The sequence below is a fragment of the Rhinoderma darwinii genome, chromosome 5 (genome assembly GCF_050947455.1).
Source record: "Rhinoderma darwinii isolate aRhiDar2 chromosome 5, aRhiDar2.hap1, whole genome shotgun sequence".
NCBI classification, from domain to species: Eukaryota; Metazoa; Chordata; class Amphibia; order Anura; family Rhinodermatidae; genus Rhinoderma; species Rhinoderma darwinii.
In genome coordinates, this window is record NC_134691.1 from 242,533,234 (window position 1) to 242,555,518 (window position 22,285).

The following is a 22,285-nucleotide window of genomic DNA, read 5'->3' on the forward strand; positions in this document are numbered from 1 at the left end:
CAAAAGAAAAATATTTATTGGAAGCTAAAAAGCAACTATTGGACACAGCCTGTTACCGTCCACTTTGGGGTGACCCAACTGAACAATTCCTTAAGGAATATAATGACATGATCCAAGATGGTTTTGAGGAGGGGGCCATAATTGCTAAAGAGAGGGACTTTATGAGGGTACAGTACCCTAGGATTGCAACATTCTACCTCCTCCCAAAGGTGCACAAAAACCCTACTAACCCTCCAGGGAGGCCGATTGTCTCTGGTGTGGGTAGTTTGACTGAAAAATGTAATCACTGGTTAGACGAAGAACTACGTGAATTGGTATATCAGTTACCCTCCCACACCAGAGATACCATGCAGGTGCTCAAAGACCTGAATAGTAGTTCCCTGGAGGTGGACGAATGGCTCACTACTTGCGATGTGGAGTCCCTTTACACGAGTATAGACCATAAGGTAGGCTGCGCAGTGGTGGAATTCTTTCTGCAGAGAAAGGAGGGCTACAATCTATCTCGGAAAAACTTTGTCCTACGTGCACTTACATTTATTTTGAAGCACAACTATTTCCTCTTTGGCAGGTTTTACCTGCAACTACGAGGAACGGCCATGGGAGCAGCGGTGGCACCCACCTTTGCCAACTTATATCTGGGCTGGTGGGAAGAATGTCACGTTTTTTTGTCCCGAAATGGACAAATTCACTTCCAGGATCAATATCTGGCGCAGATTTATAGATGACATACTGCTCATCTGGAATGGTTCATCTAGGGAACTTGAAGCGTTCATTGAGGTTCTGAATACCAACAACTTTAACCTCAAATTGACCCTCACATATGACCAACAGTCAATCCCTTTACTAGATGTGAGGCTTTTTACCAACGAGCGTGGCACAATTGAGACAGACCTTTACCGCAAGAAAACCGCCACTAATAGCCTTCTGGATGCAACAAGTGCTCATTCTGTTAACACCATTAGAGGCATTCCAAAGCGAGAATTCTTGAGGCTCAGACGAAACTGTTCCACCTTCCAGCTATTTAAGACTCGGGCAACAGAATTGAAGAGTAGGCTGTCATGTAGGAATTCTAGCAAAAGGAACATCAAGAAAGCCTATAACTGGGCACTGAGGACTGATCGTGAAACACTGCTAACACCAAAAACAAGGGTTAAGACAGAACGATCCCAACCACGATTTGTCAATGACAGTTGGGATGAAATGACACTCATTTTGAACCGTCACTGGAACGTCTTACTTAGTGACCCAGTACTCAAAAATCTTCTTACCAGCAAAGTCTCTCTGGGATACAGGAAATGTAAAACCATTTCAAACATTTTAGTACAGAGCCACTTTTCGAGAAAAAACAAGAATAATTCAGTACTTAATCCTGGTTTCTATCCGTGTAGAATGTGCAGAGCCTGTCGGGTATTAGTTGACAAGAGAGAGTTTGTGGATGCCTTTGGTACCCTCCATCGGATCTCAGACCATATAAGATGTTCCACCCCTGGAGGGATTTATTGCCTCGAATGCCCATGCGGTCTCAAATACATTGGGAAAACCAAGAGAGAACTGCGTATACGGATCCGTGAGCACATCAACTCTATAATCAACTTTGAAAAAAACGAGAAAGACTGCAGGATTAAGAATAAGCCATTTAATCCAACCCCAATAGCCAGACATTTTGGGAACGTACACTTCCAATTGGACAGCCCTAAAAGGCTGGGCCCTGTGCGAAATACATTTGGGCATCAGAAGGGGCAACTTAGATCAGGCACTTCTGAAAAAGGAAAGTGAATGGATCTTCAACATGAAAACAGTGAGTCCATTTGGACTTAATGAAAACTTTGGCTTTGGTTGCTTTCTTTAACACAATGGTCAGTGGTTTACATCAGTACATATATTCTTTTCATTACATATACATTTTTTCATTAAGATATATATATATATATATATATATATATATATATTTTTCTAATATATATTCTCTCAATCATTATATATATATTTTTTCAAAGCTTTCTGCCGTCCGGCTATTACCATTTTCACAACTATAGGATCTACATGCTGTTTATTTTATTTTTATTTTTAATTTTATTTTCATTTTTATTTTTATTTTATTTCATTTTTTCACTTCTTTTGAGTTTGTATTCTGATGGTTGTATGGTGTCCTACCAATAATTATCGTATGTTCTCACAATAATTCTATCGAGAACTTCATTAATACTATACCAGCCGAGACCTAGGTCTCTGATTGGCTCTTGAGACTGTCAATCAATAAGGACTCTATTTATAGGGCGTTTTAATGGCGGCCTCCCACCCCTGGAAGAAGCCAGAATGCTGGCGAAAAGCGCGTCGGGTGCATAATTCACAATCCATTGGTGCTAACACTTGGCCCGAGCTGTCTCTATTCAGCTCACATTAGATCACGACACACAATACGGCTGACTGCTGTCAGCTGCTCGAGTACGCCACACCACTTCGCTTGCAGCGTGTCCCGCTGTTTAACATTGAACAGCTGGGGTATCTCTCCCATCTATCGCCACGTTACAGTTTGACGGTTGGTGATTCACAGTGCAGTCCTCCCGGGGTGATAATTCATTCACCCACGGGCTTAGACTGCAGGTCCGTTGCGGGGAGGCTGTGGGGTCTCGGCACTCGAGCCCTCACCGCCCCACTCATCAACTTAGCCCACACACTGAGCTAACTCTGCAGACCGCTTCTCGGCTGACAGCTGAGCGCGGTCATCGGACCTATTCACCACCGTTCTAACATAAGATACGACCCAGAGGACGGCTGCAATTCGCCGCCTCTGGGCTGACAACTGGGGGTGATAACAGCACACACCAAGCCGCTCCCCACGTTGCTGCTCTTTGGGCAGACAACAGCGTGAGGGTGCGTTCATTATTATAACTGCCTACCAACAACGCAGCAATAACGCAAGGTGTGCACTTGGCTGAGATTACACCTGCTCATTTAATTTATGTAGGGCTAATTTGAAGCCCACTTTGCTGCCAGCTTTTCCAACAGCGCAGCAAAGACATATGAGCCCACCTTCTAGCACAGCCTAGTTTCTCTAGCTATAGGGAAAAAGGAAACAAAGGGCACATAGTGCATGAGCCTGTATGGAAACAAAGCGCACATAGTGCATGAGCCTGTATTGGAAACAAAGCGCATATAGTGCATGAGCCTGTATGGAAACAAAGCGCACATAGTGCATGAGCCTGTATGGAAACAAAGCGCACATAGTGCATGAGCCTGTATGTTTCTCTAGCTGACACACTGCTTTAAATTGATATTTTGACTCCACTTCACTCCATCTGGAGCTACATTCTATTCTCGAAGCTCAGTGATATGTGAACTACAATGGAACAATAGCGACAGTGTAATCACTCAACATATTACCAACTTCAATTTTCCAGGCCAAGGGTATGTGAGTTTGGGGGTCACTCACACATACCAGTTTGCACCAATGGACTCTTAACAACTTTTAATGTATATCAATAAAAGTTATTTATTAATTTAATTCTAGACCACATCTTTCCCCTTTCCCCCATTCCTGACCAAACTCAGCTCTATACGGTGGTGTACACCAATGTGGTCCCCCTGATCTACTTTCCCCGGTGAGACAGGTGATCTTCACCAATTGCTACACCTAGGTGAATACCTTGAGGGGTGTAGTTTCCAAAATGGGGTCACTTTTAGGGGGTTTCCACTGTTTTGGTCCTACAGGGGCTTTGCAAATGCTACGTAGTGACCAGAAACCAATCCAGCAAAATCTGCACTCCAAAAGCGAAATGGCGCTACTTCCCTTCTTAACTTTGCCGTGTGCCCAAAAAGAGTTTATGACCACACATGGGGTATTGCCGTACTCGGGAGAAATTGCTTAACAAATGTTGGGGTGCTTTTCCTTGGTGTTTTTTTTTTTTTAGAAAATGAAAATTTTTGAGCTAAAGCTACGTCTTATTGGAAAAGTAATTTTTATTTTCACTGCCCAATTCAAATAAAATCTATGAGACACCTGTGACCTCAAAATGCTCACTACACCCCTAGATTAATTCCTCAAGGGGTGTAGTATCCCAAATGGAGTCCCTTTTGGGTAATTTCCACTGTACTGGTACCTTAGGGCCTTTACAAACGCGACATGGTGTCAAGAAACCAATCCAGCAAAATCTGTGCTCCAAAAGCCAAGTGGCATTCCTTCTCTTCTGATCTTTGTCGTGTGCCTAAACAGCAGTTTATGACCACATATGGGGTATTTCCTTACTCCAGAGAAGTTGCTTTACAAATGTTGGGGTTCTTTTTTTCCTTTATGTGTTGAGAAAATGAAAAAAATTTGAGCTAAAGCTACGTCTAATTTAAGAAAAAGGGTTGTTTTTATTTTCACTGCCCAATTCAAATAAGATCTATGAAACACTAGTGGGGTCAAATTGCTCACTATAACCCTAGATAATTTCCTCAAGGGGTGTAGTTTCCAAAATGGGGCAACTTGTGTTTTTTTTTTTACTGCTTTGTCCCCTCAGGGTCTTTGCAAATGCGACATGGCCTCCGCAAACTATTCCTGCTAAATTTGAGCTCCAAAAGCCAAATGGCGCTCTTTTCCTTCTAAGCCCTGCCGTGTGTCCAAACAGCCATTTATGACCACATGTGTGGTATTGTTTTACTCGGGAGAAATTGCTTTACAAATGTTGTGGTACTTTTTATCCTTTAGTCCTTGTGGAAATGAGAAAAAATTAGATAAACCTACGTTTTCTTTGAAAGAATGTCGATTTTCATTTTCACGGCCTACTTCCAATAATTTCTGCAATAAACCTGTAGGGTCAAAATGCTCACTATGCCCCTAGATTTCCTTGAGAGGTGTAGTTTCCCAAATGGGGTCACTTTTGGGGGTCTTACACTGTTTTGGCACCGCAAGACCTCTTCAAACCTGACATGGTGCCTAAAATATATTCTAATAAAAAATAGGCCTAAAATCCACTGGGTACACCTTTTGCTTCTGAGGCCTGTGCTTCAGTCCAGTAGCACACTAAGGCCACATGTGGGATATTTCCTCAAACTGCAGAACCTGGGCAATAAATATTGAGTTGCGTTTCTCTCGTAAAACTTTGTTACAATAAAAAAAATGGATTTAAAATGAATTTCTGCAAAAAAAATGTTACATTTGTAAATTTCACCTCAACTTTGGTTTAAAGATGCTCTGTCACCATATTATAAGTGCCCTATCTCCTACATAATCTGATAGGCACTGTAATGTAGATAACAGCAGTGGTTTTGATTTTGAAAAACGATCATTTTTTAGCAAGTTATGAGCAATTTAACATTTATGCTAATTGGTTTCTTAACCCCTTGAGTACCCAGCTCATTTTGGCCTTGAGGACCAGACCCATTTTTTTCAAATCGGACGTGTCACTTTATGTGGTAATAACTCTGGAATGCTTTTACCTATCCAATTGATTCTGAGTTTGTTTTCTCGTGACGTATTGTACTTTATGTTAGTGAAAAAATTTGGTCGATAAATTCATTGCTTATTTGTGAAAAACACGAAAATTTTGAGAAAATTTGAAGAAATTATGATTTTTCCAATTTTAAATGTATCTGCTTGTAAAACAGATAGTAATACCACACAAAATAGTTACTAATTAACATTTCCATATGTCTACTTTATGTTTGCATCATTTTTTGAACATCCTCTTATTTTTCTAGGACGTTCAAGGCTTAGAACTTCAGCAGCAATTTCTCATATTTTTAAGAAAATTTCAAGAAGCTATTTTTTCAGGGACGAGTTCAGTTCTGAAGTGGTTTTGAGTGCCCTATATCTTAGAAACCCCCATAAAACACCCCATTTTGAAAACTGCACCCCTCAAAATATCCAAAACCGCATTCAGAAAGTGTTTCAACCCTTTAGGCGTTTTACAGGAATTTAAGGAAAGTAGAGCTGAAATTTTCCAAATTTTTTTTAATTTTTTTTTTACAAAATTCATATGTAATACATTTTTTTTCTGTACCACAGAAGGTTTTACCTGAGAAATGCAACTCAATATTTATTGCCCAGATTCTGCAGTTTTTAGAAAAATCCAACAAGTATGCTAATGGGATGAAACACAGGCCTCAGACGCAAAGGAGCACCTCTTGGATTTTGGGGCCTCCTTTTTTCAGAATATATTTTAGGCACCATGTCAGGTTTGAAGAGGTCTTGTGGTGCCAAAACAGTGGAAACCCCCGAAAGTGACCCCCATTTTTTAAACTACACCCCTCAGGGAATTTATTTAGGGGTATAGTTAGCATTTTGACCCCACAGGTATTTTGCTATATTTATTGGAGTTAGTCTGTGAAAATGAAAATCTACTTTTTTTCTGGAAAAACTTAAAAATTTCGAATTTTTGCAAGAAATAAAGGAGAGAAAGCACCCCAATATTTGTAAAGCAATTTCTCCCGATTACGGAAATACCCCATATGTGGTAATAAACTGCTGTTTGGACCCACAGCAGGGCTCAGAAGGGAAGGAGCACCATTTGGATTTTGGAGCTCTGATTTTACTGGAATGGTTTTCGGTGCCGTGTCACGTTTGCAACGCCCTGGAGGGACCTAAACAGTCGAATCCCCCCAAAAGTGACCCCATTTTGGAAACTATACCCCTCAAGGAATTTTTCTAGTGGTATAGTTAGCATTTTGACCCCACAGGTTTTTTGCTGAATTTATTGGAATTAGTCTGTGAAGATGAAAAGAGACTTTTTTTTTGAAAAAAAAACAGAATTTTCTAATTTTTATAAGGAATAAAGGAGAAAAAGCACCTCAACATTTGTAAAGCAATTTCTCCTGATTACGGTAATACCCCATATGTGGTAATAAACTGCTGTTTGGACCCACGGCAGGGCTCAGAAGGGACGGAGCACCATTTGGATTTTGCAGCTCAGATTTTGCTGAATTGGTTTCTGGGGGCCATGTCGCATTTGCAGAGCCCCTGAAGGACCAGTACAGTAGAAATTCCTCAGGTGTGATCCCAATTTGGAGACTATACCCCTGAAAGCATTAAATTAGAGGTCTAGTGAGCATTTTGAGCCCTCAGGTGTTTTATAGATTTTATTAGAATTGGTCCGTGAAAATGAAAAACATTTTTTTTTCCAATAATCTGTAGAATTAGCTCAGAATTTTTCATTTCCACAAGGAATACAGGAGAAAAGACACCCCAAAATGTGTTACACAATTTCTCCTGAGTAGGGAAATACCCCATATGTGGTTGTAAACGGCTATTTGGACATACGGCAAGGGTCTAAACGGAAAAAGTGCAATTTCGTTTTTGGAGTGGAGATTTTACAAAATTTGTTTTTGACGCCATGTTGCATTGCGCTGAGGTGCTAGTACAGTGAAAACTCCCGAGAAGTGACCCCATTTAGGAAACTACACACCTCAAGGAATTCATCTAGAAGTGTAGTGAGCATTTTGACCCTCAAAGGTTTTGCAGAAATTAGTGCACAGTGGATGTTGCAGATTGAAAATTGCTATTTTCCACAGATATGCTATTTCACTGCCCAATGTGTTGGGCCCAGCTTGTACCACTGGAGACATACGCCCCATAAATTGTTAAGCGGTTCTCCAGAGTACGGTTATACCCCATATGTGGTCATAAACTGCTGTTTGGGCACACTGCCAGGCCCAGAAGGAGCGCCATTTGGCTTTTGGAGTGCAGATTTTGCTTGGTAGTAGTTTTGTTTAGTGTTTTACTGGTGTTTCAGTTTATAATGTGGGGGCATATGTAAGCTGGGCGGAGTACATCAGGGTATATGTAAGCTGGGCGGAGTACCTCAGGGTATATGTTAGCTGTGCGGAATACATCAGGGTATATGTAAGCTGCGGAGTACATCAGGGTATATGTAAGCTAGGCGGAGTACATCAGGGTATATGTAAGCTGTGCGGAATACATCAGGGTATATGTAAGCTGGGCGGAGTGCAACAGGTCATAATAGGATGATGTAATAATGGGGAGAATGAATAATAAAATGATTATCCATGGATAGTGACGTACGCTTTGAACCAATCCTTTATGCACAGGCAGGAGTATTTATTGGGTGCAGGAGTCGCACTTCTAAAGGGTGTCTGTGGTGTTGTGCAAAACATCCACACTCCAGTATTGCCTAATCTTTGACTTCTTCACTAGCCCCATATGTAGCACAGAGCCCAAAATGTCATAGTTTCCGCTGCATTTACAGGGTCTACCTGTGGGGGCTGCAAATGATGACGCGGGGTTTTAGGTGAAGAACTGCACATATAAATTATTGCGTTACAAGAGTCATAACTTTTTATTTTTCCGTTGACGAGCTATGTGAGTTCTTGATTTTCATGGTATGAGCTGTCGTTTTTATTAGTATCATTTTGGGGTACATGCGATAATTTGATCCGTTTTTATTCCATTTTTTCTGAGGTGAGGAGACCAAAAAACAGAAATTCTTTCACTTTTTTTTTTATATTTTTTTTACCGGCGTTCTCTGTGCAGTATAAACAACATGTTTACTTTATTCTGCGGTTCGATACGATTTTGGCAATACCAAATTTATATAGTTTTTTATATGTTTTACTACTTTTACAAAATAAAAACACTTTTTTCTAAATAAAATGTTTTACTGTCACCATGTCCTGAGAGCCATAACTTTTTTATTTTTTTGTCGACAGAGCTTTGTGAGGGCTTGTTTTTTGCGTGACACACTGTAGTTTTTATTGGTACCATGTTTGGCTACGCGCGACTGTTTGATCACTTTTTATTCCATTTTTTTTGGAACAACGTGACCAAAAAAAGAAATTCTGCCATTGTTTTTTATTGTATTTTTTTTACGGTGTTCACCGTGCGGGATAAATAATATGATATTTTTTTTAGGTCAGGCCAATACGAACGCGGCGATACCTATTATGTCTAGTTTTTGTCTTTTTTTTTCATTTTTTTTCTAATTATAAAGAGCTTGATCAGGGAAACAAGGGCAGGACCTAATAGGCTCCCGTACCTGGCAACCAGGAAGCCGTTGCTAGGCTTCCTGGTTGCCATTGCAACCATCAGAACCCCGCGATTTTTCCCGGGGGGGGCAATGGGGTGCAGAGGGAGCCCCCTCCCTCTGTATCAATCACTTAAATGCCGCTGTCGCTATTGACAGCGGCATTTAAGGGGTTAAACTACAGCGATTGGAGAGGACAGTGATCGCTGTATTTGCAGTGGGGTTTCGGCTGTATATTACAGCCGACATCCGATGAAGATGGAGCGAGCACAGCTCCTGTGCCCGCTTCACCCTCAGGGCGTTACTATACGCCCATTTTCGGGAAGGGGTTAATAAAAATAGTGTTTTTGTTTTTTTTACACCACTTTCTCTGATCTCCTCGCGGATCTCACAGAAATGAGGAGATCAGAGAAAGTGACAGGAGCTTTCTCCTGCAGACGACGACATAGACGGCTGTGATTGGTCAGTCTTCAGAGACTGACCAATCACAGCAATCGCCGGCATTGGGGACTGCTAATATGTCCCCAAGCCGGTAGCAGTTACGGTTAGCTGTCAATGACAGCTGCCGCCGCTGTTATAACACTATGTGATTTCACATAGTGACAGTTTATTCCTTCTCCGCAATAGTACGGCGAAGGTATGCTGCAATGAGCGGCCTGCGACGTACTATTACGGAGAAGGTACGCAAGGGGTTAATAGACAACTGGGCGTTATTTACCTTTTTACCAAGTGGGCATTGTAAAGAGAAGTGTATGACACTGACCAATCCGCGTCATACACGTCTCTCCATTCATGTCCATTTGTACTTAGCACAGCGTGTTCTCACGAGATTAGGCTGTGCTGTCACATACACCCACATTAACGTTACTGAACTGTCTTTAGAGTGAATAGACATCACTTCCAGCCAGGACACGATGTCTATTCACTCCCGACACTTCGGTAATGTTTTTGTGGAACTTACACAGCACAACGTGATCTCACGAGTAAGTCCCTCACAATTTTTACGTTTTCGTCCCGGCTGGAGGCGATGTCTATTCACTCTCAAGACACTTCAGTAAAGTTAATGTGTGTGTGTATGTGACAGCACAGCGTGATTTCGCGAGATCACGCTGTGCTGAGTACAAATGGACATAACTGGAGAGAAGTGTATGATGCTGATTGGTCACCCACTTGTTAAAAAGGTAAAAAACGCCCAGTTGTCTATTCAGAAACTAATTAGCATCAATCTAAAATTGCTAAAAAATGATCGTTTTTCAAAATAAACTTACACTACCGTTCAAAAGTTTGGGGTCACCCAGACAATTTTGTATTTTCCATGAAAACTCACACTTATATTTATCAAATGAGTTGCAAAATGACTAGAAAATATAGTCAAGACATTGACAAGGTTAGAAATAATGATTTTTATTTGAAATAATAATTTTCTCCTTCAAACGTTGCTTTCGTCAAAGAATGCTCCATTTGCAGCAATTATAGCATTGCAGACCTTTGGCATTCTAGCTGTTAATTTGCTGAGGTAATCGGGAGAAATTTCACCCAATGCTTCCAGAAGCCTCTCCCACAAGTTGGATTGGCTTCATGGGCACTTCTTGCGTACCATACGGTCAAGCTGCTCCCACAACAGCTCTATGGGGTTGAGATTGAGATCTGGTGACTGCGCTGGCCACTCCATTACAGATAGAATAGCAGCTGCCTGCTTCTTCCCTAAATAGTTCTTGCATAATTTGGAGGTGTGCTTTGGGTCATTGTCCTGTTGTAGGATGAAATTGGCTCCAATCAAGCGCTGTCCACAGGGTATGGCATGGCGTTGCAAAATGGAGTGATAGCCTTCCTTATTCAAAATCCCTTTTACCTTGTACAAATCACCCACTTTACTAGCACCAAAGCAACCCCAGACCATCACATTACCTCCACCATGCTTGACAGATGGCGTCAGGCACTCTTCCAGCATCTATTCAGTTGTTCTGCGTTTCACAAATGTTCTTCTGTGTGATCCAAACACCTCAAACTTAGATTCGTCTGTCCATAACACTTTTTTCCAATCTTCCTCTGTCCAATGTCTGTGTGCTTTTGCCCATATTAATCTTTTCCTTTTATTAGCCAGTCTCAGATATGGCTTTTTCTTTGCCACTCTGCCCTGAAGGCCAGCATCCCGGAGTCGCCTCTTCACTGTAGACGTTGACACTGGCATTTTGTGGGTACTATTTAATGAAGCTGCCAGTTGAGGACCTGTGAGGCGTCTATTTCTCAAACTAGAGACTCTAATGTACTTGTCTTGTTGCTCAGTTGTGCAGCGGGGCCTCCCACTTCTCTTTCTACTCTGGTTAGAGCCTGTTTGAGCTGTCCTCTGAAGGGAGTAGTACACACCGTTGTAGGAAATCTTCAGTTTCTTGGCAATTTCTCGCATGGAATAGCCTTCATTTCTAAGAACAAGAAAAGATTGTCGAGTTTCACATGAAAGTTCTCTTTTTCTAGCTATTTTGAGAGTTTAATCTAACCCACAAATGTAATGCTCCAGATTCTCAACTTGGTCAAAGGAAGGTCCGTTTTATAGCTTCTCTAAACAGCAAAACAGTTTACAGCGGTGCTAACATAATTGCACAAGGGTTTTCAAGTGTTTTCTAATCATCCATTAGCCTTCTAACACAGTTAGCAAACACAATGTACCATTAGAACACTGGAGTGATGGTTGCTGGAAATGGGCCTCTATACACCTATGTAGATAATGCATTAAAAGCTAGACGTTTGCAGCTAGAATAGTCATTTACCACATTAACAATGTATAGAGTGTATTTCTGCTTAATTTAATGTTATCTTCATTGAAAAAAACTGTTCTTTTCTTTCAAAAATAAGGAAATTTCTAAGTGACCCTAAACTTTTGAACGGTAGTGTATAATGTGGTGACAGAGCCTCTTTAAGACACAGTACATAACAAATCCACTGCTCGGAATATATTCTTAGCTCTATATGTACTACTTACATTTCTGTCCATTGTCATTCAATAAAATATTAGATAACATATGTAGTTGTATTATTGGAAGGTGCAATTTAAATTATTTCTTCATATCATCGAAAAAGAGTTAAAAGTATTCGATCCATATGCCATAACTCTTTCATAAAGAAAGCTATTGTTGATAGAGGAAATTACCTCTGCAATTTGTGGTATGGTGTTAGATTTCCAGTATCTCGGTACCGCAATTTTAGCCATTATCAGTATTTTATATATCAGGATTCTAAATCTTAAAGGTACGACATGGAGATCTAAAAATAAAAGCACCAATTGAGGGGAGTCAGGGATTGATAGATTAACGAGATCTGAGATTAAACAGAAGATCGATTGCCAATAACATTTCAGAAGTGGACATTGCCAGAAGATATGAAGCAGGGCACCCAGCTGCCCGCAGCCTATCCAGCATAAGTATGAAAGATTTGGATATATTCTACTCAAGCGATCCAGAGTATAATACCATCTTTGTAAAGTTTTCATAGTGGATTCATAATTTGAACGGCAATTTAAAGGAAAGGTGTCATACAAAAATAATTTTTATTATGTGTTTTTATTTATTTTAACCCCTTCCCGCATTTTTACATAAATGTACGTGGGGGAATGCAGCCTATTCGTGCATGTATGTGATGGCAATCACGTGGGCACAGAAGCTGGCCCCGCACGATCCCTGCAGGAGCCTGACTGTGACTGACAGCCGGGCACCTTCTGCAACGGCTGAGATTAAAGGAAATTTCAATCTCAGCTGTTTAACCCATTAAATGCCGTGGTCAATAGCGACCGCGGCATTTAAGTCTTTTGTCCCGCAAAAAACAAGCCCACATATGGCAATATCAACGGAAAAATAATAAAGTTGTGGCTCTTGGAATGCGGTTATGCAAAAATGTATTATTTTTGTTTAAAAAGTTTCTTATTATGCAAACGTAGTAAGAGATATAAAAACCTATACATGTGTGGTATCGTGGTAATCATACCGTTCCGTAGAGTAAAGGTAACATGTTATTTATGCCGCACAGTGAACGGCGTAAATTTAAAACGCGAAAAACATTCAGGAATAGGTTTTTTTCAATTTCCTCCCCGCAAAAAAGTTAATAAAAGTTAATCAGTAGAATATATGCACCAAACAATGGTGCCATTGAAAAACACAACTCGTCCCACAAAAAACAAGCTCTCATATGCCTAAGTCGACGGAAAAATAAAAAAATTATAACTCTTGGAATGTGAACATCAGAAAAATTAAAAAAAATAATTTTTGGTCATTAAGGCCAAAATAGGCCTGGTCGTTAAGGGGTTAATATCATATTGAATTAAGTATATTTTTTTACATTACACTTTTTTTTATTTATGTGGGCTGCCATTTTTTATTGCTTCTGTGTATGTGTCTCTTCACGACAAATACACAGATGCAATACGGCATCTATAGGACATCGGAACGGCTCCCGTCCCTATCTGCTATGCTTCTGGCGTTTTAACTCTGAACTGCGCATGCTCTGTGACATGCGCAGTTCAGTGACCAGCATAGAAGCTGGTTTGTAGGGGGAAAACCGGTGCCATCTTGTCAAAGCCCAGCAGTATAGCAGATAAGGTGTGTGTGTGGGGGGGGGGTGCTCAGGGCCACCATCAGGGCAGTACTAGTGGTACTGCCATCAGGCGCCCTGCCACATGACTGAAAAAAAGGGGCTTGCTGGACTGGCGTCCCAACCCCCTCCCTCACGACCCCCCCCCCCTCACATGCTTGATAAAGGCTCAAGCATTTGAGCTGAAATGTTGCACCAGGGCAAATAAAGAAAATCACTTTTCTATCTTTGAATTGGCTGCCTATTTTTGCTTACATATGGATTGAATTGGGAACTCTGGTCGGATCCCTGAGGCGTGCACCCAGCATACTTTTCGCTGGAGCTGCTGGACGGCGGATATCTATCCATCCATGTAGCCCCTCCATCCATGTAGCCCCTCAATCCATGTAGCCCTCCATCTCTCTCCTATCTCTCTTTCTCTCATATCTATCTATCTATCTATCTATCTATCTATCTATCTCGTGCGTACAGGGTGCTTGTGGGGGTCTGTGTGGGGGCATTTGTGCTTGCAGGGGGCTTTCGGGTGGTGCGTGCAGGGTGCTTGTGGGGTGTGTGTGCTGGGGTGTCTGTGGGGGGTTGTATGCAGGGTGCTGGTGGGGGGGGGTTGTGTGGTGGTTTGCGGCTTGGGTGTTGTCTGTGTGTGTTTGGGGTGTGCGTGCAGGGTGCTTGTGGGGTTGGGTGTGTGTGTGTGTGGGGGGGTGGGTTTCCATTTGTGGGCTGGAGCTCCATGATGCACCAGAGTTGTTAATAACTATTAATATTTCGGGCTCATCTCTATGTCCCGTGCGTCACAACAGATACTATAGTTCATTGACCTCCTAGTATTTATTGTGGCGCAGGGGAGAAGACTACTGTAGGTGTGTATAAGTATTTATATTTTTCAAATTGCTAACTTTTATTTATTTTTTTTTGTTTTGCAGGTTCTACTGGACCTATTTGACTGTCGTAGATTCGGTGTACTACTGCAATGATCTACTTTTTCTTTGTTTTTTAAATAAAACTGTTAACGAGCATTGTGTGGGGGAGTTTCTATTTAAAAAAAAATATTTTTTTATATTTTTTTGATACTTTATTAGCGCCTCGATAATTGCAGTTGTCTGTCTGATGACATCCATTACTAAGGCGGGGCTTACTGTTAGCCAGTAAAAAGGCTAGCACTAACACCCATTATTACTCCAGTACCCACCGCCACCAGGGGTGCCGGGAAGAGCCGGGTACAATCCAGCATCCAATCATCTGTTGTGATGGTAGGGCACTGCGGTGGCTGCAGGCTGGTATTATGAGGCTGGGAAGGGCCAAAAACCATGGCCCTTCCTACCCTGGTAATGCTAGCCTGCTGCTATGTTGTTTTTGGCTAGTTAAACGCTGTGGAACCCCCCCCCCCCCATTTATTAGTTTTGTTTGTTTTTTTAAAAAGATAAATAAAAAAAATTACGTGTCTCCCCCCCCCGCCCATTTTTCATAACCAGCCAGATATAACATACCATCAGCAGGCTAGCATTACCAGGGTGGGAAGGGCTACGTATTTTGGCCCTTCTCAGCCTCCTAATACCAGCCTGAGGCCGCCACATTGCTTATCCATCATTACAGATGGTCCGGTGCTGGATTGTACCCGGATCTTCCAGCACCCCCGGTGGCGGTGGGTACCGGCGTAATAATGGGGGGTTAGTACTAGCCTTTTTACTGGCACACACTACGCGCCACCTTCGTAATGGACGTCGTCAAACAGACAACTGCCATTATGCAGGCATTAATAAAGTATTAAAAAATCTCAGAAGTAAGAAAATATTTTTATTGAAATAACTCCCCCACGCAATCCTAGCTAGCCATTTTATTTAAACAAAAACTGTATATAATCGCAGTAGTCCACCGAATCTACGACGTAGTCCAATAGGTCCAGCGGGACCTGCAAAAAAATAAATAAAGTTAGGCCTCAAGTACACTTTAGTGAAATGCTTCAGGCCCTATGCACACGACCGTAAAAAACGTTCACCTAACCCATTCACTTCCATTGAACGCGGACACCTTTCCGTATCGCTACGGATGAGGGTCCGTTTTGCAGAATTGTGCCGGGAATTATGGAACATGTCCGTTCTTGGTCTGCAATTGCGGCACGGACTCCTCCATAGAAGTCTATGGGGGAAGCCAAAATTGCGGATGGCTACGGAGGTGCGTCCGCAAATACAGAAGTGTTGCTAAGCGACACAAGGGGGATTTCCCATCAACCAGACCTCTTTTTCTGCGGATCCGTAGATACGGATGTAATACGGATGCACTACGGACCGTATTTGCGGATACCATTCAGCAGAAATGGGTACGTTGCTGATGACTGTAAAGCAATACGGAACCGTATTTGTGTTCAGTATTTGCGGATACGGTCGTGTGCATGAGGCCTAACCCATTCATTTCTATGGGGCCATGCACACTTCCGTTTTTCTTTAACTTAGCCGCGTGGCCGTTCTGACAAAAATAGAACAGGTCCGATTTCTGTCCATTTTTTGCACAACAGTCTCGACCATTGCATTTATTTGGTCCGTTGAAACAACGGACGGCACACTGAAGCCACCTGTGTGCAGTCCATGTTTCACAGATCCGTGATTTGCAGCCGTATGACGAGCAACAGAAGTGTGCATGAGACCATAGTAATATGAATATGAAAAAATTACATGTGAACGTGTCTAATACACTAGTGTTTCTTGTGAAGCGGTTTTTAAAATACAGGTTTTGAAGCTTTTTTTTGTGGGCTTTGTGTGCGCTTTTTGCAAGTTTTTTGGCGCATAATTAGGACTCCCATTGACTATGGGAACATTTGGCGCTTTTTATGTGGCAAAGAATTGACCCGACACTTCTCTATTTACGCAACGCTTTTTTAATAATGCTTGCGTAAAAAAGTGTGTTATATGACCTCACAGTGCACTTTCCCATTTATGGAAATAAAAAACGTAATCAAGTGATTGGCGTGTTTTTCGGCACCTAATCTTAAGTACCATTGTAAAATATTAAGAAAGTGATGGATATCAAGCGTTGATCTAGACTTTGGCAATCTACAAAAGTATGCATAACAGTTAATTTGGCAGTATATTTCAAGATATACATCTCTGAACAGCAAATTGTACTGTGGATGAAAACATATAAACAATTAAACATGAATGCAGATGAGAGAGTTAACGATGCTCCAAAGAGTGCAATAGCAAAAAAGTATAGCATCACCGCTATCTTAAAATAGTTGGGCGAAGAGAATCAGAGTCTCTGATTACTGAGTCTGGACAATACAGCAGACTGGAACGCCTGAGAGTTGAGGTCTGAACCTCCTATCTTGTCTCGCCTTCGGGGTCTAACATTTTGCCAATCATCCGATATGTGTTGAGTTGGTTGTTGCGATGAAGACGCATTTGGCATATGCAAGTTTTCGTAGTAGAGCTGCACCCTCTTCCACATTTTTTATAATATGGAGGACATAGTTTCTGGTGATAAGTAGACGGACCAGGAATCCCCACTTGTATAGGATCTTATTCTCCCTCAAAATGGATGTGATAGGTATCAATTGACGTCGTAGTTGAAGTGTTGCCGCTGAGAGATCTGTATATAGTGATAAATGTCTGTACAGCTCAGGTGGCTTGCCTGCTTTTCTTGCCGCCACCTTTAAATTTTCCTTGGTAAGGCCTCATGCACACGAACATATTTTTTTTCCACCGGTAAATACTGGCGTAAATACGGGTCCTTGGTCATATACGTATTCCACCAGTATTTACGGACCTGTGCCAGTAAATATGGGTCCGGTGTTACCAGTATTTCACCCGTATTTACGGACCCGTTTTCTCTGCACTCATCGGCAGCCCCTTCTCTATCAGTTCTGAATAGAGAGAAGGGGCAGCCCTTTCGGGCAGAGTTTCCGCAGTGATTGAAAGTAAAATAAGTTAATACGTACCCCGGCCGTTGTCTTGGTGACGCGTCCCTCTTTTGACATCCAGTCCCACCACCATGGATGACGCGGCAGTCCATGTGATTTCTGAAGCCTGTGATTGGCTGCAGCGGTCACATGGGATGAAACGTTATCCCTGGAGGCCGGTCTGGATGAAGAAGCAGGTAAGTTAACTTTTAATACTATTAACCCCAGCGGTAGTCACTGTCCCGGGTGCTGAAAGAGTTACTGACGATCAGTTAACTCTTGCAGCACCCTGGACAGTGACTATCCCCTGACGTCGCCTAGCAACGCTCCCGTAATTACGGTGGTGCACACACACGTAGCCACCCGTAATTATGGGAGCCCCATAGACTTCTATGGGCCTGCCCGTGCCGTAATTACGGCCTGAAATAGGACATGTTCCATATTTTTCAACGGCCCAGGCACCTTCCCGTAAGCAAACGGGAAGGTACCCGTGGCCAATAGAAGTCTATGGGCCCGTTATTATGGCCCGTGATTACGGGCGTTTTTACGTTTGTGTGCATGAGGCCTAAGAAAGAAATGTATACGGGCAAGCACATCCCTAGGCACAGTGTCATCCAGATGTTTAGGGCGAGGGACCATATGAGCTCTATCAATAGTCATATCAGATGGAGTACAAGTAGGAAGCATGATCTTCATGAAGGAATGTAAATATTGCACGAGTGCATGAGGGGCTATACTTTCAGGTATACCCCGGAATTCAATATTGTTCTCATGCACTCATGCAGCCATCCCGCTCGGCAGCCAGGCCACGCCCCCTACAGTGATTATTTTGACCCAATACTACTCTTTTACTAGTAAATAATGTGTGTGGATTTTCCAGAGATATGCCATTTTAGTGCACAATGTGTTATACCCAGCTTGTGCCACCGAAGATAAATACCTCATAAACTGTTACGTGGGTTCTCCCAGGTATGGCGCAATGCCATATATGTGGAGGTAAACTGCTGTTTGGGCACGCTGTAGGGCCCAGAAGGAATTGAGCGCCATTTTGGCTTTTGGAGTGCAGATTTTGCTAGGTAGTAGTTCCGTTTTGGGGTTTTACTGGTATTTCAGTTTATAATGTGGGGACATATGTAAGCTCTGCGGAGTACATCAGGGTATAATAAGAGGGTATAATAATGCGACAAATAAATAATAATTCATAGATGTGTGGACAGTGTCGCACTGATAAATGATTTTACCCCCCTTTTGGAACACACTTTGCACATTGTGTTTTGCCATATTCTGAGAGCCAGAACCTTTTGTTTTTTTTTTGTGCAAAGTGAGGGTTTATTTTTTGCAGGACAATCTGTCGTTTTAATCGGTACCATTTTTGGGTACATGCAACTTTTTAATCGCTTTTTTTTTCTATTTTGAGAGGCGTGGTGACCAAATAAACAGCAATACGGTTATTGTTTCTTATTTTTTTTACGGCGTTCAATGTGCGTTATAAATGACATGTTTACTTTATTCTGCGGGTAAATACAATTACAGCGATACCATATGTATATAGTTTATTTTTATGTTTTACGCTGTTTGCACAACAAAATCATGATATGCAAAAGATTTTTAAAAATGTTACCTGCACTTAGTCCTCATATTTATACTGCAGGCCGGAGAATAAAAATGACTCCGTTAACTTCGGCAAATTGCTTAGCAACGGATATGGGGATGAATGGCATCGTCAGCATGATGAGCAAGATAAGAAACCTTTACAGAAGGCCAAAGTGAAAGGTAAATCACTTTTTCTATTTCAATTCAAAATACAGCAAATGTATGACAATGTTCTGAAGAAATCACTGTTTATTTCTTAAAATGTTTTTACCTACAATCTAGAAAGTATTAGTAGTTATTATTATTATTATTATTATTATTATTATTATTATTATACAATACATCCCCTTATGCTTATTTAACCACTCAGGACTTGGCTATTTTGAACCTTCAGGACCAGACACTGTTTAGCCGTTTTTATCACGCATTAGTTAAATGGCTAGTACTTTTTTATTTGTTAGGCTAGCGACGTGACTTTTGCAAAAAAATAAATCGTAGAAAATGCAGGCTTCTTTTATTATAATTTTTATACGCATCCTTTTTGCTATTTTAGAGTTTTCACGCTTATGGTTTGAAAATAATCGTGAAAATATTAGCTTTTTTCAACTTTTTAGCCAATGTTTTTTTCTGATAATATAGTTTACACTAGAATGGAGCATTTTTTGGTGATCCTCATTGTTTACTGTAAATTTTGATATGGATAGTGGAGTAGTGAGAATCAAAACCAGTGAAGATGATGAAACGCAGAAAAATTCACCCTTGAAGCGGCGCTGGTTCCCTGGGTTGTAGTTGGCTGTTAGTCCTTAGGCCTCGTGCACACTTCCGACACAGTTTTCACGGCCGTTTGTGACGGATCCGTGTGCCCGTTTTAGCGGCCGTGTGCACTCCGTGTTTCCGAGGTGCCGAGCATGGTACTGTTCAGGGTGCTGAAAGCGTTAATGGGCTGCACTGATCGGCGGTAACACTTTCAGTACCATGCTCGGCGCTCGGAAAATAAAATTTTAATGTAATAAAAAGAAAAAATTCATACTTAGATTCCTCCTGTCCGGCCTCCAGCGATGACGTTTCATCCATGTCGCCGCTGCAGCCAATCACAGGCTGTAGTGGCGGTCACGCACGTCAGGATGATGTCAGAAGGCCGGCCTCTAGAGATGACGCTTCATCCCATGTGACCGCCTCTGCAGCCAATCACAGGCTGCAGCGGCCTCTGCAGCCAATCACAGGTTGCCGCGTCAGAAAGGAAGGTCGGACTTTAGGAAGAAGAGGGACTCGTCACCAAGACAACGACCGGGTACGTATGAACTGCTTTTTATTTTATTTTTAATCCGCAGCCTCTTTTCTCTCTCAGTGATTGATAGAGACAAGTGGCTGCCGATTAGTGTAATATTTCTGTAATGTATTTCTGCCCGCCTGGCCGTGTGCCTTCAGTTTTTTTGACGGCCCCATTGACTTGCATGGGCCTCACGGTCACGGAGTCTCGGAGCAAAGTAGGACATGCTCTACTTTGGATTGGAACGGAGCAACGGGACCGTAAAAAAAAACTGAAGTGTGCATGGCCCCATTGAAATGAATGGGTCAGGGTGCTAGCCGTCAGAAAAACGGATAGCACCCTGAAGGAAAAAACTGAAGTGGGCATGGGGCCTTAGTGTTGCAGAAGGAAGCGAACAAGGTTTGAAGTATCAAGTCTTTAATGAACTACAAGTGACTTATAAAAGTTTTTTTGTTGTCTTATATGATATGATTCTAAAAGACAGCGGGAGCTGCTCCTTCGATGGAGTCGGGAAGTGGACACGCTGAACGGCAGAGCCGCGCAGCGGCACAAAGCAAGCATGATAAATCAATCCAAGGTGGGCATGAGAGGGGACATAAAGAGGGATCTGGTGTATAGTATTTTATAATATTTATAATATAAATATCTGGATTCAATCTGACCCCAAATAGCTAGAGTGACTAGTGAATGTGCTGGGACTGCGCATTCATTGGTTGCGAGAAAGGAGCATCCATAGCAACTGTTACTAAGATGTGCGGAATGTCAGTGGGTAGGTAAGACGAGGGGATATGTACAAAAATGATAGAATATGTGGAAATTCTCAATGTGTTCTAAAAATATTATTTAGTTTTAAAACTGGCGTCAATCTTTAACAATATATTGTTTTGTAAGTGCATAGGAAAGTATGGAGAGTACAGATAAATCACATCTATTTTGATTTAACCCCTTCCTGCTCCTGGACGTACTATTAGGTCATGGTAGCTGTATCGTTCGCGCTCCATGACCTAATAGTACGTCTCGGGAGTAACGGCCGTTTCTTCCGTCCTGCCGACACATACAGGAGCTGTGACAGCTGCGGTCTCGTACAGCAGCTGTCACAGCTCCTACAGCGGGGACCGATCGCTGTGTCCCCGCTGATTAACCCCTTAAAAGCCGCGTTCTATAGAGATTGCGGCTTTTTAGGGGTTAAGCTGCCATCGCCGGCCTGCTACGCGATAGCGGCTGGCGATGGTGACTATGGCAACCGGACACCAAACAATGGCGTCCGGCTATGCCATAGACGGAAGCCTAGTGGGTCCTGACAAAGTCAGGACCCACTATGCTTGCTGTCAGTGAGTAGCTGACAGTTCTAATACACTGCACTACGCATGTAGTGCGGTGTATTAGAATAGCGATCAGGGCCTCCTGCCCTCAAGTCCCCTAGTGGGACAAAGTAATAAAGTAAAAAAAAGATGTGTAAAAATAAGAAAATAAAAGTTTTAAAAGTATTAAAAGTAAAAATCCCCCTTTTTACCTTATCAGTCATTTATTATTAATAAAAATATATAAACAAACAAATAAACTATACATAATTGGTATCGCCGCGTCCGTAACGCCCTGAACTACAAAATTATGTCATTATTTATCCCGCACGGTGAACGCCGTAAAAGAAAATAATAATAAACCGTACCACAATCACAATTGTTTGGTCACTTCACCTCCCAAAAAATGGAATAAAAAGAGATAAAAAAGTCGCATGTACCTAAATATGGTACTGAACGAAACTACAGTTTGTTACGCAAAAAATAAGTCATCGCACGGCTTTATTGATTGAAAAATATTTTTTTTTTTCCAAAACGTATTTTATTGTGCAAACACCATAAGACATAAAAAAAAACTATAAACATAGGGTATCGCCGTAATCGTATCACCCTGCAGAATAAAGTGAATGTCATTTATAGCGCACGGTGAACGCTGTAAAAAAAATAGAATAAAAAAACAATAGTAGAATTG

At 41.8% G+C, this 22,285-nt stretch overlaps 1 protein-coding gene across 4 annotated transcripts in view; it reads left to right on the plus strand.

Moving 5' to 3' along the window:
- C5H7orf57 (chromosome 5 C7orf57 homolog) overlaps positions 1–22,285 on the plus strand; it is a 262,894-nt gene that overhangs the window by 224,118 nt on the left and 16,491 nt on the right. Inside the window, exons 7-8 of one of the 4 annotated variants that reach the window (XM_075828556.1) lie at positions 19,082–19,203; positions 20,774–20,856. In XM_075828556.1, coding sequence (XP_075684671.1) covers positions 19,082–19,203; positions 20,774–20,820 — 169 coding nt within the window. In that variant the 3' untranslated portion in view covers positions 20,821–20,856. Of the gene's footprint in view, positions 1–19,081; positions 19,204–20,773; positions 20,858–22,285 lie in introns of those variants that run through there. The other 3 variants (XM_075828555.1, XM_075828553.1, XM_075828554.1) reach the window with 3 other exon arrangements.